This window comes from Megalobrama amblycephala, linkage group LG3, assembly GCF_018812025.1.
Source record: "Megalobrama amblycephala isolate DHTTF-2021 linkage group LG3, ASM1881202v1, whole genome shotgun sequence".
Lineage (NCBI taxonomy): Eukaryota > Metazoa > Chordata > Actinopteri > Cypriniformes > Xenocyprididae > Megalobrama > Megalobrama amblycephala.
This window is the reverse complement of record NC_063046.1, coordinates 55,498,930-55,515,339: the sequence shown is the minus strand read 5'-3', so window position 1 is coordinate 55,515,339 and position 16,410 is coordinate 55,498,930. Positions and strand designations below refer to the sequence as shown.

Here is a 16,410-nt window from a genome sequence, read left to right as displayed (position 1 = left end):
TTCTTCTTCTTCTTCCGCTCTTGAAGTCTATGGCAGCCCATAGAACCGCTTGCGGGAAAGTTGTGAAATTTGGCACACAGTTAGAGGACAGTCTGACCTTTGTCCATAGCAAATTTGGAGTCTCTAACTCAATCCCTCTAGCGCCACCAGCTGTCCAAATTTGCACTTATGTTTATGTTAATAACTTTTGAACCATAAGGGCTAGAAACAAAATTCTTTTTTCCTCTGATTCCTTGGGTCAAGACGAATCGATTGCACAATATGACGTCATTTTTCGTCATGAAAATTTTTCCGCCATTTTGAATTTTCTGAAAAACGTACTTTTTCGAACTCCTCCTAGGCCATTACTCCAATTTTCACGAAAATTGAACCAGATCATCTTCAGACTATGCCGACAAAAAGTTATGGAATTCAAGTTGATTTCTCAAACCATTTTCGAAAAACACGCAAACGAATTGTACGTAGTGCTTGCGAAAATAGACATAAGGCTGTATCTCCGCAACGCTTTATCGTATTCAGACCAAACTTGGTAACTGTCATCACAAGCATGACCTGAGGCAACCTGCAGCGTTTCGGCGCAGCGCCACCTAGTGGTGCGGAGATATGAAAAATGGCTATTTTTACTTATAACTTCTGATGGGTTTGGCCAAAAATCATGAATTTGGTCTCGTTGGATTCGGGGCATCATGCCGAGTCGAATGATATCAAATTTTACCATATCGGACATTTTGGCTGTCGGCCATTTTGAATTTTGTGCTAAAATGCTGTATTTTACGAACGCATTAGCGTATCGTTATGAAACTCGGTATGGGTCATCAGCACAATGTCCTGAAGGAGCCTGAGAAGTTTCGGACCAGCGCCACCTTGTGGTCAAAAGTTATAACAAAATTTACAAAAATGCTAATAACTTTTGACTATATTAACCGATTGTAATGAAACTGGTCTCAGTAGATTCCTTGGGTCCTGCTGAGAACATAGATATTAAATTTGCTATAGTCAGCTAAACTTCCTGTCCGCCATATTGTTTTTCTTTAAAAACCTACTTTTTCGAACTCCTCCTAGACCGTTGGTCCGATTTTCACCAAAATTGAACCGTGCCATTTTCAGACCATGCCAACAAAAAGTTATGGATTTCAAGTCGATATGTCTAACCGTTTTCGTATACCAGAGCAAAGAATTTGAGGCATGATGCAAAAACGACTCTTGAAGCTGTATCTCTGCAATGCTTTATCATATTCAGACCAAACTTGGTACGTGTCATCAAAAGCATGACCTTAGGCATCATACAGTGTTTCGGCGCAGCACCACCTACTGGAGTGGAGATATGAAAAATAGCTATTTTTGCTTATAACTTCTGATGGGTTTGACCAATATTCATAAATTTGGTATGGGTCATCAGGACAATGCCCTGAAGGAGCCTGAGAAGTTTCGGACCAGCGCCACCTTGTGGTCAAAAGTTATTACAAAATTGACAAAAATGCGAATAACTTTTTTTTTCTAATTGCTCACTGCTGCTGTTGATCTGATGCTCCCAGCCATGTTGGCTGGCTTCTTGTGCCGTTTTTGTGCTTGGCCCCGTAATTGCTGCTTGCAGCTATATTTATTATTATTATTATTATTTAATCTGCATTAAATTTATTATTTTTTACATATATTTATTTTAAATATATTTATTAATTATTTTATTATGGCGTATATTGTTTTAGTATATAAACAAAAAATATAACGAATGGCCAATGAGAAGTTAGAATTCTGCATAACTAATGAGCTGTCTGTCATTTGGAGTCTTCCGGTCCCGCGGTCGTTTTTTTCAGGTGAGTGGGAAATATTTCTGAGGTAATATTTGGTTAAATATTATCTAAATGTGTGTGTATGTTAACATGATGATACAGGTAAACTTATTTATTTAATTTTAAATGTCTATAACTGCCGAAACATGAATAAAATGTTCATTTCTATTTCTGTCTTCCATTCCATCAAATTTGTTTTGTTTAAAACATTTACTGATATCCCCAGTAATCGTTATTTTGACATAAACAGGAACAAAAAGCCAAATTTAATATGAAATATGACCGTGGTCGTGATTAAACAAGGCCTCTCAGGACTCGTAATGTCCGTTCATGTCTGTAATTCATTCATACTCGACGCCGGAGGGCGCTGAAAGTCATCAAGTGAGAATAGTCACGAAACACATGAATCAGTAATGAATCGTTCCAGGAAAGCTAAAGCTATGAATGAATGAAAAGCTGGTAGAGACATAACTTATGAAACATGAAAACAATAATAATAAAAAAAATTGTGACAATATATGGTGTGTCTGTGTTCTTGAAGTCATCACGGGTAGTATTTTCCTAAGAATAACGGTGTATTTATAATCAACATAGCCTTAACACTGTGTAGAATATAGAGCTGCACGATTAATCATATCGCAATCGCAATCGCGATGTGAAGCTTGTGCGATTATATGACGCAAAATGCTGCGATTTTATGAAATAAAATAATAATAATAATAATTTAATAAATAAATACATATGTGGACACGACAACCCATTCTCTGAGAGCTGTTTGCCCATTTTATACACCGCTAATAAAAAGAAGACCAGTCAGTTTCAGTTTAGGCAGTGGCACGTGAGGCGCGCATGGTCATGTCAAGACTTTTTCCGGTGTGCAGCGCAGACTGATGCGGAGCAAACGGTCACTGAACTGGTAGTAAGAAAAAACGCTACCTCTGTTATATGGCGATATTTAGGCTATAAGATTATAAACCCAGATTAGTAGTGGTTAAAGGGATCGTTGTTGATCCGTGATCCGTACGGACCAAGGCCCACGGTTCGGGACGAATGTGATTCGCGGATCAATTGCAACTTTAACCGCAATAGAGTGAAAGGTAATCATTTGAACGTGTTTTGTCTTGCTAGTTTACACATTAAATAGATATAAAACCATTCCAGCGCTCTAGAAGAGGCAAAAGAGGATTTAATTCGGTATCACACGCAGTGCTGTTATCGGTGCGCATAGACGCACATGCATACAAGGCTCGCGCGCACACACAGAGAGAGGCGCGTTATAGCTCGCGAACTCCAAATTGATTTCTCTTTCGCATCCTTAATTGACTTGGATGGTCACATACACGCATTATGTCAGTCAAAATACCCCTCTCAGCATGTATTCTTGTAAACACATTCAGTTATGTCTTAATTGACCGAGGTGAGAATTTGGATGTGTATCTGATGTGTGCGTGCATGTCTTAGCCTACTCTTAAAGTGACAGCAACCTATAAATACCTGCTGCTGTCTGTCATGTAAATCAAACAACAGTGACCAGTGTCATTTTACATTTAATTAAATTTCTGTGCATGAAAATTAATACTACAGTTAGACCTTATACTTTATTTGTAACTTTATGTAGTATTTATCTATCCTTGTTGTAATTGGTGTACAGTATTTGTTCTTTTTACAGTCTGTTCACTTGCCTTTAAAAATGTATTACTTAGGCTATTAGTTTATGCTGTGATATCAGAGTAGTTTATTTAAGTGGGCTAAGTAATACATGCAAAGTTAAGTTACCCCCATCCCCCAATTTTTTTTTTGTACTCATTCGAAAAATGATCTGATCTGTGACGTCATAACCGTGATGTGATCCGAACCGTGAGTTTTGTGATCCGTTGAACCACAGATTAGTAAAGAAACAAACATCTTAAATGGGATTATAACAAGTTTGCAGTAATGCAAAGATGTTATTATTTAATTTTGTAAAAATATTTTAATTTGAAAACACTGTGCATTTGTTTATTGTTGTTGCTAGTTTGAGTTGAGAAATACACATTTCAGCATTATCAGTAATCTGTGTGTGCATTTTCACTGAGAACCAAACAAGATGACTCATTATACTATTTGTTTATTATATCGCTATCGCATATCGCAATCGCAATATTGACCTCAATAATCGCAATATGACATTTTCCCAAAATCGTGCAGCCCTAGTAGAATACTAGATAAATGTATTTTCTGTCTCGTTCTGTGATAAGAAGCCTCATCAGACCGAAAACGGAAGTTATTTAAAACACTCGACGGCGTTTTGAAGCGAGTTTTGTGCAAAAACATAGTATTGGCATGTGTTGACGATCACGTCACGGTGAGTAAGGGCACTTTTACTGCAAAGCGCTGCTTACCAGACAAACTAATAATGCCACTTAGTTACTTTGATGAATAGAAACGAATTGATATCCATGTATGTGTATTATCTGATCTATTTATCCCTTTTGCTTGTGTATTAACAGTTCGTTGCTACTGCTGTGTAAGTATTTGACTGATAGCCTCACAGATTCTCAGTATTTGCAATTAGTTATCATGGTAAACACATGTATTCATTCCTAAATTGTACAACAGCAGAATGAATTGCAAAAATGGAAAACATAGACATAAATTGTAATGTTTTTCTTACATTCACCTACTTTGTTGCCATCTAGAAACTTATGTGGTAAATAAATACAACTGCAAGATTCAGATTAGTCAATAATATTTTTTTAAAGTTCTTTGATGTCCATCCTTACAGACCGGTGTAATATACTCATATATTTACTTGTATAATAGTGAATTATATGTGATTTCTTATTTTTATCCCTTTTTCTTTTCTGTGAATCCATGTCTGTAAAATCTTCCCAGGTCATTGCATCCTTTGCGGTAAGTAATCTTTTTAAATGACTGTCACATTCTCAGTAATTGCATTTACGATAATATAATAGCAATTTACATTATTTCACAACATGTAATAATCTCTTTTGTTAAGCACTTAAAGGGATAGTTCACCCAAAAATGACAATTTCGTTATTATTTACTCTCCCTCGAGTTGTTACAAACCTGTATGAGTAGTTTCTTTTTTCTGCTGAACACAAAAGAAGATATTTTGAACAATGTGGGCAATCAAATATTAAATGGTCCCCACTGACTTCCATAGTATTTTTTTTTCATACTATGGAAGTCAATGGGGACCATCAACTGTTTGGTTTTCAACATTTGTCAAAATACCATCTTTTGTGTTCATCTGAAGAAAGAAACTACTCATACAGGTTTGTAACAACTCGAGGGTGAGTAAATGACAGAATTTTTTATTTTAGGTGAACTATCCCTTTAACATTTGAATAACATGTTTGAGTATTAGATCAAGATTACTTGTTTCATATATTATTATTTCATATGTATTAGATTTCGTGTCTTCTCCACTGCCTCCTTTCCTCTCCACTGCCAACTGCCATCAGCGCCTTCATTTTAAGGTAATTCATTTATTCAGATTCACCACATTAAAGGGTTAGTTCACCTAAAAATGAAAATAATGTCATTAATTACTCACCCTCATGTTGTTCCACACCCGTAAGGCCTTCATTCATCTTCAGAATTTTTGATTAAATCTGATGGCTCAGTGAGGCCTCTATCTATCGATCTATCTATCTATATATCTAACATATTTACAAACATATTTAAAACAGTTCATGTGAGTTCAGTGGTTGTACCTTAATATTATAAAGCAACAAAAATACTTTTTGTGCGGCAAAAAAAAAAGAAAATACTTTTCAACAATATAGTGATGGGTGATTTCAAAACACTGCTTTGGAGCTTTGTGAATCGAATCAGTGACTCGGAGCGGCAAAAAGTCACATGATTTCAGCAGTTTAGCCGTTTAATAGGAGACTGATTCGATTCGTAAAGCTCCAAAGCAGTGTTTTGAGTGTCACTATATCATTGAAAAGTCATTATTTTTTTTATTTTTTTTGGCGTACTACTGAACTCGCATGAACTGTTTTCAATATGCTTTTAGTACCTTTATGGATCTTGATAGAGGAAGTGTCATTGCTGTTAATGCAGGCCTCACCATCGGATTTAATCAAAAATATCTTAATTTGTGTTCCGAAGATGAATGAAGGCCTTACGGGTGTAGAACGACATGAGGTTGAGTAATAAATGACATTATTTTCATTTTTGGGTAAACTAACCCTTTAATACTCTGATGTAAATCAGCAATACTGTCTTCATGGTTTCTTTTTGAGAATTGTATTAATTCTCACTAGCTATTTATTTCTTTTCATTTATCCATAGGATTGAGGCTGCTTTGGCTGTCGATGCAAGTAACACACACAACATATTAATCAGACACATCAGTCATATCTTTATATTGATTTATTCACAATTCTACATGTCCTGTAGGCCAGTGGTTCCCAAACCTGTCCTGGAAGACCCCTAGCACTGCACATTTTGTATGTCTCCCTCATCTAACACACCTGATTCAACTCATCAGCTCATTAGTAGAGACTGCAAGACCTGAAGTAGGTGTGTCAAATAAGGGCGACAAACAAAATGTGCAGTGCTGGGGGTCCTTCAGGACAGGTTTGGGAACCACTGCTGTAGGCTACACACAGACATTGTTGTTTTAAGCCCTATTCGGACGGGACTAGTTTTCCAAACGACGTTTGAGTAACAATTCTTATCAACCTACGTCTGTGATTTTATGTACGGATTCGGACCGGACTAACATCTCCGTGTTTATTACCGAGGTAGGAGTGTCTGTGTTTTACATGTGGGTATTTCAGAAGATCACGTGTTCAGAATGCGTGGATTGCGTATGGTCATATGACCGATCAATGGCAAGATGGCGGCGAAAAAGAAAGTGACGCGACACTGGAGTAGGGAGGAAACATTAGCTTTAATTTCTGTTTAATATAAACCCACTGGATAATAAACCCACTGGAATAAAAAGTTTTAACTTATATAATTTACACGTTATGTAATTAAGTGCAGAAATGAAAGTAATCTTACCTGAAACTGATATTAACAGTTTACTTGATTTGGCTCTTCTTGTTGATTTATTTTTTTATTTCTTCGCAGTGTACCAAACACATCTACATCCATTATCGGTGCGCAAAAAGCAGAAACTTGAATACCGGCGCGATAGATTGTACGGTAGTTCACGTTGACCAAAACACACAAGAAAAAGCGTTTTGGAAAAAACATTTTCGGAAATCACAGACATTTGCATTTGGTGGGATTAGATTTCTCTGAGGACCGCCGAGTTTGACGAAAAACAGTAGGTAATTTGCTCTTGAATTTTTACAGAGGTCGTGTGAGAAAAAGACAGACATGGCAGATTCTCGCAGATTCTCAAAGTACGTCTGTGAAACAGAAATTTCTCTAACGTCCCCCTGTGAAACTAGTCCCGTCCGAATAGGGCTTTAGTCTTTAAAGGTGATACAGAGGATGTTTTGTTTTATACATTTTTGCAATATTACTTGAAACTGTCTTTACTAACTGATAAAAGACTATTTATTAGATGCACTGAAAGGAATAATATTAATATACATCATCTGTGCACTAGGTAGGGCCTTAAAAACATCAGCCAATCATTTACACGATCATCGTGTAAACGATTGGCCCTCTGGCTTGTCAATCACTGCCATGACGTTCCTTGTGAGAGACGTGCGCGACTGTGTGCTCCAGTAACTTTCCACACTCCAGAGGCGCCGCATGCAATGTTTTTGTCAGGAGACAGAAGTAACAACTGCAGATTATGAGTTACCTGCGGTGAGTCCGACATAATGAATCAACTGACACGACACAGAGAATGCCGGTGGTAAACACTCGTGTTCCAATACTCGTGCACGAGTTTTGGGAGGCATTCCCTCAAAATGATCTGTGAAGGAGGGGGGTTGTTCTTACGCATGCGCTCATTTCAAAAACTCACTAACAGTCTTTGGTTTCTCAGTCGACGAAAAGATCCTCTGTATCACCTTTAATGTATGTAATATTGTGAGGTTTTACACATTTAGGCATTAGTAGAATTTTTTTTTGTGTAAAATGCAGATCGTGATTCTCCCATTATTCTGAAGAAAAAAAAATAGACAATTTAAGGCGAGACACGGCAGGTGAAAACATCGTTTTTTCATGCAGTGGTCAATTTTGAGATTTTGGGCCAGTTTGCTCTCTTAACATGTAAGCTTTCATGTCAAAATAAAAAATATGTCAACATTACACATTAAGGTGGTTATTTCATTATATTTTGTCAACTTGCGCCTTTAGATTTCTATCGGAAATCACCAAAAGTTAGCATTCTAACGCAAGCTCCCGTGCCGTCTCCATTCACAGAAACATGTCATGCCTCGTATCATTGTAAAGCTCTCAGTCTCATTAACAGCGCTGTCTAATCCAAATATGGACATTTCCTTTGTAGAAATAACCAACCGCGAAAGTTTGCCGGGGAATCTACAGCCGAAAACCACATCTGATTGATCGATGTGAATTTCCGACTACGTGATTGGTTCTCAGGCGTCACGTTTCCTTGTTTATTCTGCGCCTGAGAGAAAATGCAGACAACACCGAAATCAAAATACGGCAGCAGCTGTCACTTGCAAGAGCTAGTAAAATGAAAGTAAACAACAGATTAGATGATGAAACCCCATCAGCGAGTGTCTCATCGCGTAACCTATTGTTTGGAAAGGGAAAGAGTGTGTTGGAGGGATTGGGAATGACAGCCGCGCCACACAGGAATGGCTCATAATTCACGTCACACGATTGTATGAATTAGTCATGTGTTTGTGTTGTCCTAACTGTGCTGGATCGGGGCTGAAAATTAACATCGATCCACAGAATCATGGGTTCTGTAGTAGTGTGTTGCTGGAGTGTAGTCTGTGTGAGAGAGATAGGTACTGCAGAAGTTTGCAGTTTTTGTGACTGCTGTTATGTGTGTTTGTTATGGTAGTTCTCTTCATCTTAAGGCTATTGTTATTAATAATTTATTCATTTATCAATTTCCATGTGTTTTAAATATTACATAATACTGATATTAATAAACTGAATATATATTTTGTTTGTAGGTCGGGGGTTTCAATAGAAATAAATGAACTTATACAATATAAAAACTTTAAAGGCCGTTTTCTCAAAATGAGTTTTTTCTCACTCTCAGAGTCAGATATATCCACTTCAGTAGCACCTACAAGCACCAACTTTTCCAGACTTATAATTAACTATATTCTGAAGGCTTTTACAGAGGGATTTGTTGATATATCATTCCTATCCTGAATTATGGGTCATTTTACTCAAAAAAACATGGCGGAAATAGGTTTTTTAAGGCTATTGTCAGTATTCTCTAATTTACTAAAGCACAACATAAGATATCCAGAATCCCTTCTGTAAAAGCCCTTTCATCTAATATGTCAACAAATATAACCAAAAATTTTAAACCTGGACCATTCCAATTTTCAGATTTTGTTTTTGGAAATGTATGCAAATGAGCATATATTTAAGTATATAAGGCCTCATTTGCATATTAAAACATAAATTTACACAAAATGTGTAATACATTTTTTTCTTATGTTTATGCCAGTAATAAACTGGAGAAGTTTCACAGTGATATCTTTTAATTTAAAAAAAAAATCCCTATTCACCTGTAGTGTCTCGCCTTAAAATTATATTAATTTGAATGGAATAATTAAAAAAAAAAAATAGCTTAAATGAACATCTTGATTTTTGTGAGATGTGACCAAAACTGTCTTTTTTTCCCTACAGTAGATTGGACGTCTTTATTTCCATCTATGTAAGAACTATTTTTCAAATTTAACGTGGTAACATCATCACCAAAAAATACAGTTAATTAATTTCATACAAATGTAATTCAAGTCATGTGTTAAATATGTTGCTTTAGTGTATTTTGTATTTATTACATCATCCTTCCTTTGTATAGTAAGTAACCATTTTAGTAATTATTTTAGTAGAATTGTTATTATTATTATTATCATATTTGCACAATTAACTATTTAGTGAAGTTTTAATTAAGTGCAATTTTGTATTTCCTGTTTTCTGTAAAGAATGTAATTAACTTATATTTATTCTGCGTGTATGTGTCTCTGTGTGTGTGTGTGTCCTTTACTGTCCTTTACTGTCCGGTCCTATCTATGCCTTTATATCCATTTTTCACTCAAACTTTTATCTTGCTTGAAACTCTACCTCTCGCCCATTCTATTCTTTCTCTTCAAAACCCAAAAACTTGCTGGCTGCTATCCAAAAACGCTGCTGCACTGCTTGCTGCTTCGCCTGCTTGCAAACCAAACGCAAACCCCAACATGCAAAAACCAAAACGCATAAACCCAAAACGCACATGCCAGCTTGCTATCGCATCTTAAAAATTAAAGAGCCAGACCCAACCCAAGATTCTTTGAATCCCCAAAACTCTCTGAAAACCAATATCTCTGAAAACCAATAACTCTTTGAAAAACTTGACTGAGAAGCTTAAAAACTTGAACATCAAACCCAGGTGAGAACAGCCAAATACAGATTCAGAAAGAGTGAAGGAGAAATTTCCAGATTTCACTACGTTGGAATACCAACTGTTAAAGTACACAGTAATTTTTTGAAATTAACCTAACTTTGCATTATTTCATTTATTGTTGTCCTGTTGTATATAAAATATTTCTGTGTATCTGATTGCATAAAAGGCATTATCTTTGTGATCTAATACAAGTATCAGTAAATATCAATATTTCTATCCATTACTCACAAGTATTTGCTTGATTGCCAGTGTTGAAACATCACCATGCCAAGAAAAGGAAAGAGGAGTGAATCTCAGAAACAGCGCAGAAAGCTAGAAGCTTCATGTGGCACCAGTAGCGGTACCAACTCTGTATCAGGTATGAATGATCCAAACCCGTATGTTCTGTCTGTTGCAGCATCCCACTGTCAAAGCGATCCTAGGTACAGCCTTAACTCCAGAGGCCGCCAGTGTACTTGCAATTCCTTAATGTTTCTAGCTGTACATAATGAACATAACGAGCTACACACTTTCGGTTTAGATCGCATTTTGCAGAAAGGTGATGCACTTTACACTACTGTCAGAAAAACCCTGCTGCGCAAAAAAAGATTTGTGAGTAATTTTTTAAATTTTGACGAACTACCAAACACAATTAAGACAGACTCAGACTGGTACAGCATCCTGAAACATCCTCAGAGGTTTGGATTTCTAAAAGATTTACCTGCTGTAGGCGAGTATGAAAATCTTGAGAGTACTCTGCAATGTCTCAGAGCTGATGTAACTGATGCGCTATTATTGTGCAAGGACTCGTGTATCGCTGTATTCAGAGATTGTTCAGGGAGGTTTGGTTACTTTGATTCTCACTGCAGAACAACAGATGGCTTGTTTACTGATGAAAGCACAGGAACGGCCGTGATGCTAACCTTTTTCCATTTAGAAGACATGGTAGAGAGGCTGCTACTGATGTTTCAATGGTGTTTCCAAGCAAGAGATGACCAACAGTTTGATCTGCTGCCAGTATCATTCATAAAAAGAACAACTGCAAGCAGTGTATGTTCTGAAGTCTCCCTGAACTGCTGTGAGCTTGAACGTGATGTGCAACCATCCGTTTCTTTTGAGAACAAAGCTCTGTCAAACAAAGAACAATGCAGGTCTTCTGATGTCTCACAACAGTATGTTCAAGTACTAGATCCAGTTCAACAACCATCCGAGACTACCATGATTGGAGCTACATCAACTAATGAACAAGCACACTTGATTTATCAAGATAAAATGGAAGTTCACCAATATTCACAATCGACAACAGCAACTATACGTCCTGAAGTCTCCCTGAACTGCTGTGAGCTTGAACGTCATGTGCCACAGTCCGTCTCTTTTGAGAACAATGCTCTGTCAAACAAAGAACAATGCAGGTCTTCTGATGTCTCACAACAGTATGTTCAAGTACTAGATCCAGTTCAACAACCACCTGAGACTACCTTTAACAGAGCCACGTCAACTAATGAACAAGCCCACTTGACTTATAAAGATAAAATGGAAGTTCTAACTACTGTCACTCAGAATCAAGACTCAGAATCAGTACCATTCAGTGAACTTTCTCATGGCATGCTATCACAGGATCAATTGACATTGTCAGCTCCAAAGCACCAATATTCACAATCGACAATCAAGCAGAGAGAAAAACTGAACAAGACTCGAAAGCGAAAGGCTTACTGTAAAAAATGGCAGAAAGAAATGGTTCGGAGACAAGGTGTATTTGACAAAAAACAGGCTATATGTAACATCTATGATTATAAAACTAGTAGTGAATACAGGCAAAAACATAACCAAGCCATGAAGAACGACTATTGGAAAAATATATTTTACAGGGAAAAACACAAACAAGCAATGAAAAACAAATATAAAAATTTCAATGAATACCGAGAGAAAAAAGAGTAAAATAACCTTAAATTACCGGAATGACAAACAATTTAGAGAGCGACAAAAGAATTATATAATTAAAAATTACAGAGATGTTGAACAATTTAGAGAGCGACAAAAGAATTATATGTGACCCGATCTGGCGAAATGAGTCGGAAGTCGCAACGTTCTATTTTAAGATATGGGCCGATAATGTGGAAAAACAATGAAAAAATCGATTTTTTTTTTTAAAGCTAATTTCAAAGAACAGACTTTCAAAAATAATCTCCCAAAGTTTCGTAGTCCAGATAATTGAGTAAAGGTATTTAAATGGCTATTAAATTTGACATGGTTTTACTAAATTCGCTGGAAATGAACTTCTCAACTCCTCTCGTCGCTTATGAGCATTTCCCGGTATCCCTTGAAACGTCATTATCTCTGCTCTACAAATATGGTGTTACACGTTGTATAAAACCAATCAAAAAGCTTAGAAATTTAAACACTGACCTAAACGCTGATTTTTAACAATGGGAAGCCTCGTTTCGACTGACAGGCACGCGATCAGTCCAGCCATCCTTCTGTCAGACTAGCGCACCTTATAAAATAAAACTCATTTGCGTGTCTCTCTTTAAAAGCCAATAAAAATTGAATCCATATAGGTAGCACAAAAATTCTTTTTGCATAAAAAACCAGAGACTTTAAGCTTTCATATCAAGCCTCCAACATGCTTCTGTTGCGTTGTTTTCACCCTCTAATGAGTCTGAGTAATATGCGTTTACAACAAAAATAGCACAGCCGCTAACTGAATACAGCCTGTACAGGTATGTATATTTCACGTGCTCATAACTTCATGAAAAATGCACAGATCATAAAAATGGCACATCAATATTTAAAGCAGACTCTCAAGATTAAAATGAATCCAAAATCAATATAACATATTGCGTTAATCACAAGATATTACTCACGGAATGATTTAACATACTTGGCTAAAAACATGTCTCTCATCTCTCCGGGATGCAGTGTGTATCCAATGTTCCCGGACCCATCCATGTTCGTTTTACAACGTGGAATAACACAAAATAGATATCATTTTAAAGCTGAGAATCTCATTTTTTTAATTAATCTAACCATTTTGAAAAACTCCTAACGAGTGCGGAGAAGCACCTCTAAACCGGAGTTTACCGCCCGTTGGCGCCACCTGGCTGCGGAAAAAATGAACAACAATTTTTCAAACTATTCTTTATAATATCACCACGAAATTTGAACCAGATGCAGCTCACATATAGGAGAGCATCACCAAAAAATATTTTTTTAGCGATCTTATTGTGTTCCTGAGTTATTTCATGTCAAATAAAAAAAAAGAAAAAATATTTTTTAAAAAAGTATATATATTTTTGTCTTTAATCAGCTGTTTCTCGGCAAGAAAATGTCCAAATGTAATGTAATTTATATTTTCTTAAAATTTTTAATTTTTTCTATCAAATGATACCTACCTTTTGACTCTCTTTGCTAGAGTTTTGGAGTTATGAGTCTTTACTTTTGTGTGTGTCGCTCAGGGAAAAAAAAAAAAAAAAAAACCTCTAAAAAAGCCTTCAGGTCTTAAAGTGTTAATTCAAATAAATACTTTCAAATAATTTGAGCTTCAGCCTGGTTTAGCATTTATATATATATATATATAAATGTCTTTGGTCAAATTAAGCTGTAAAATAAATAGTTTATCCCTTTTAATGCAATGGATTTTGAAAGATATCAACAAAAAAACGGGCAAAAAACTTTAAAAGCGATTTTCTCAGATTTTCAATTTGAAAAAGAGGGCAGACAACCATAATTCAAATGGGTATATCTTTAAAACCATTCAAGGTATGAGGCTACTTTGACTAGGATATCATTTTAAAGCTTATTGTCTCATCTTTCCATTGATACCAAAATCTCAATTTTGAAATTTGGGTCACTGTGACTCATTTTGCTGGATCAGGTCACATATAATTAAAAATTACAGAGATGTTGTACAATTTAGAGAGCGACAAAAAAAATATATTATAAAAAATTACAAAAATGATGAAAAATTCAGAGAGCGACAAAAAAAATTATATTATTAAAAATTACCAAAATTATGAAAAATTCAGAGAGCGACAAAAAAATTATATTATTAAAAATTACAAAAATTATGAAAAATTCAGAGAGCGACAAAAAAATTATATTATTAAAAATTACAAAAATGATGAAAAATTCAGAGAGCGACAAAAGAACTATATAATGATAAATTATACGAACAATCCAAAATATAAGGAACAGCATATGCAATACCTTGTTGATAGATATTTAAAAGATCCCATTTTTAGGCAAAGGCAAAAGGACCATTATACAAACCGATGCAAAAATGATCCTAACTTCTATGAAAAAAAGAAGAACATTTTTAAACAGCGTTATCACTGTGATCCACATTTTATGGCTCGTCAGGAAGAGTATTCTTTGTTCAAATCAAACAAAATATCTGCACGCAAGGCACTTTACAAAGTACGTTGTGCACAACACATACAGCACAAATACAGAAAAATGTATCTGATGCGCCAGCAGATAGACACGTTACAAAATAGTCAGCCTGACATAATACAAGATCCTTGTGTGTTAAGAGCATTAAATATTTTCAGAGATGTTATAAAACAGGGGCCAACTTATGTCTGCACATGCTGTGCCAGAGCGCTCTTCTCAAATCAAGTCAAATCATGTGATCGTGAGTGCTATCAGAAGAACCCGACAGTTGCTTCAGTATGTTTGACTGGAAACTATGTTCACATCTGCTCTGACTGCCCTGATCAATGTCCCTTGGAGAACAGAAAAACAGAGTGGATCTGTCACTGCTGCCATACAACACTATTGAGAGGTCTGATGCCAAACATTGCCCTTGCCAATAAGCTTCAGTTCGCTCCCATTCCTCCAGAACTCTGTGATTTGAATGTTCTTGAAAGACACATTATTGCAAAGTACATTCCCTTTGCTAAAATTGTAACACTTCCGAAAGGCCAACAAAGAGCAATAAAAGGTGCCGTGATTTCAGTTGCATCTGAAGTAGAAACAACAGTAAATTGTTTACCCAGACCAAGAACTGAATCACAACTGCTTACAGTGAAACTGAAAAGACGTATGTGTTACACAGGCCACTATCAATTCCAAACTTTGAACATGCAGAAGGTTTTGTCTGCTTTAAGAAAACTAAAAGAAATCCATTCAGAATATAAAGATATCGTCATTAACGCAGCACTCTCTGAAGAAGAAATGTTTAATGAGCATGAACAGTGTGAAAATGACATCAGTGCTCCTGATGAGGAAATGGATATTGAGAACAGCAGCCAGAGTCAAAGTGAGAACACTGAAGAACAGAGTAATGAGAATGAAAACAATGATTCAAATGATGACAATACTGAAGAAGAGCAATCGAGAGGCTTGCCTTTGGTTACATGTCTTCAGCCCCCAGATCTTGGCCAGCAACTGTTGTCTTATGATGATGGAATATTTTGCATTGCCCCAGCAGAGAGAAACAGTCCTGTAAACACTTTCAAAATTCCTAAACTTGAGTCAATGGCATTTCCAGTGCAGTTTCCGGATGGCAAGAACACCTTTGATGACCCTGGTCGAGAAAAATATGTTTCGCCCAGCCGATACTTTAACACAAGGTTATTCTCTATTGACAATCGTTGTGCAAAGGATACCAACTATCTCTTCTTTGCTCAGTTCACCACCGAAATGAACTTAGCCACATCTAGTATGAGTATTCAACTCAGAAAGTCAAAACCCATGACACGTGATGGACGCAGAATAAACTGTTCACTGCTGCAGGACAAACAGGAATTACACAATCTTCTAATAAATAAGGAAGCTACACGTTTCATGCAACCATTAAGAGGGACACCAGCTTACTGGGAGAAAACTCTCCGTGATTTGTTTGCTATGCTGAGACAGCTGGGCACTCCCACATTTTTCTGTACGTTTAGCGCTGCTGAGATGAGATGGCCTGATGTAATTACTGCCATTAAGGCACAACAAGGTGAAACTGTGAACTTCGCTGATTTAGACTGGTCACAGAAATGTGAAATCCTGAGAAGCAACCCAGTCACAGCCATGCGGATGTTTGAAAAATGAGTTGAAGCTTTAATGAGAGATTTGATTAACTCACCTGCTCAACCTATCGGTGAGGTAATTGACTTTTTTTACAGAGTGGAA

General features: G+C 36.3%; 1 protein-coding gene and 1 long non-coding RNA gene across 2 annotated transcripts; both read left to right on the top strand.

Annotated features, from left to right (window-relative positions):
* The first annotated feature begins 4,278 nt into the window (after positions 1 to 4,278).
* On the top strand, positions 4,279 to 6,195 carry LOC125264191. Its single transcript, XR_007184020.1, has 4 exons — positions 4,279 to 4,296; positions 4,665 to 4,682; positions 5,205 to 5,272; positions 6,093 to 6,195. It is a non-coding gene; the product is annotated as an uncharacterized LOC125264191 (long non-coding RNA).
* A 3,356-nt stretch (positions 6,196 to 9,551) lies between these two features.
* Positions 9,552 to 12,294, top strand: LOC125264189. Its single transcript, XM_048183395.1, has 2 exons — positions 9,552 to 9,579; positions 10,148 to 12,294. The coding sequence occupies exon 2, from the start codon at positions 10,576 to 10,578 to the stop codon at positions 12,226 to 12,228; it is 1,653 nt and encodes a 550-aa protein (XP_048039352.1). The 5' UTR covers positions 9,552 to 9,579; positions 10,148 to 10,575; the 3' UTR covers positions 12,229 to 12,294.
* Positions 12,295 to 16,410: the final 4,116 nt, after the last annotated feature.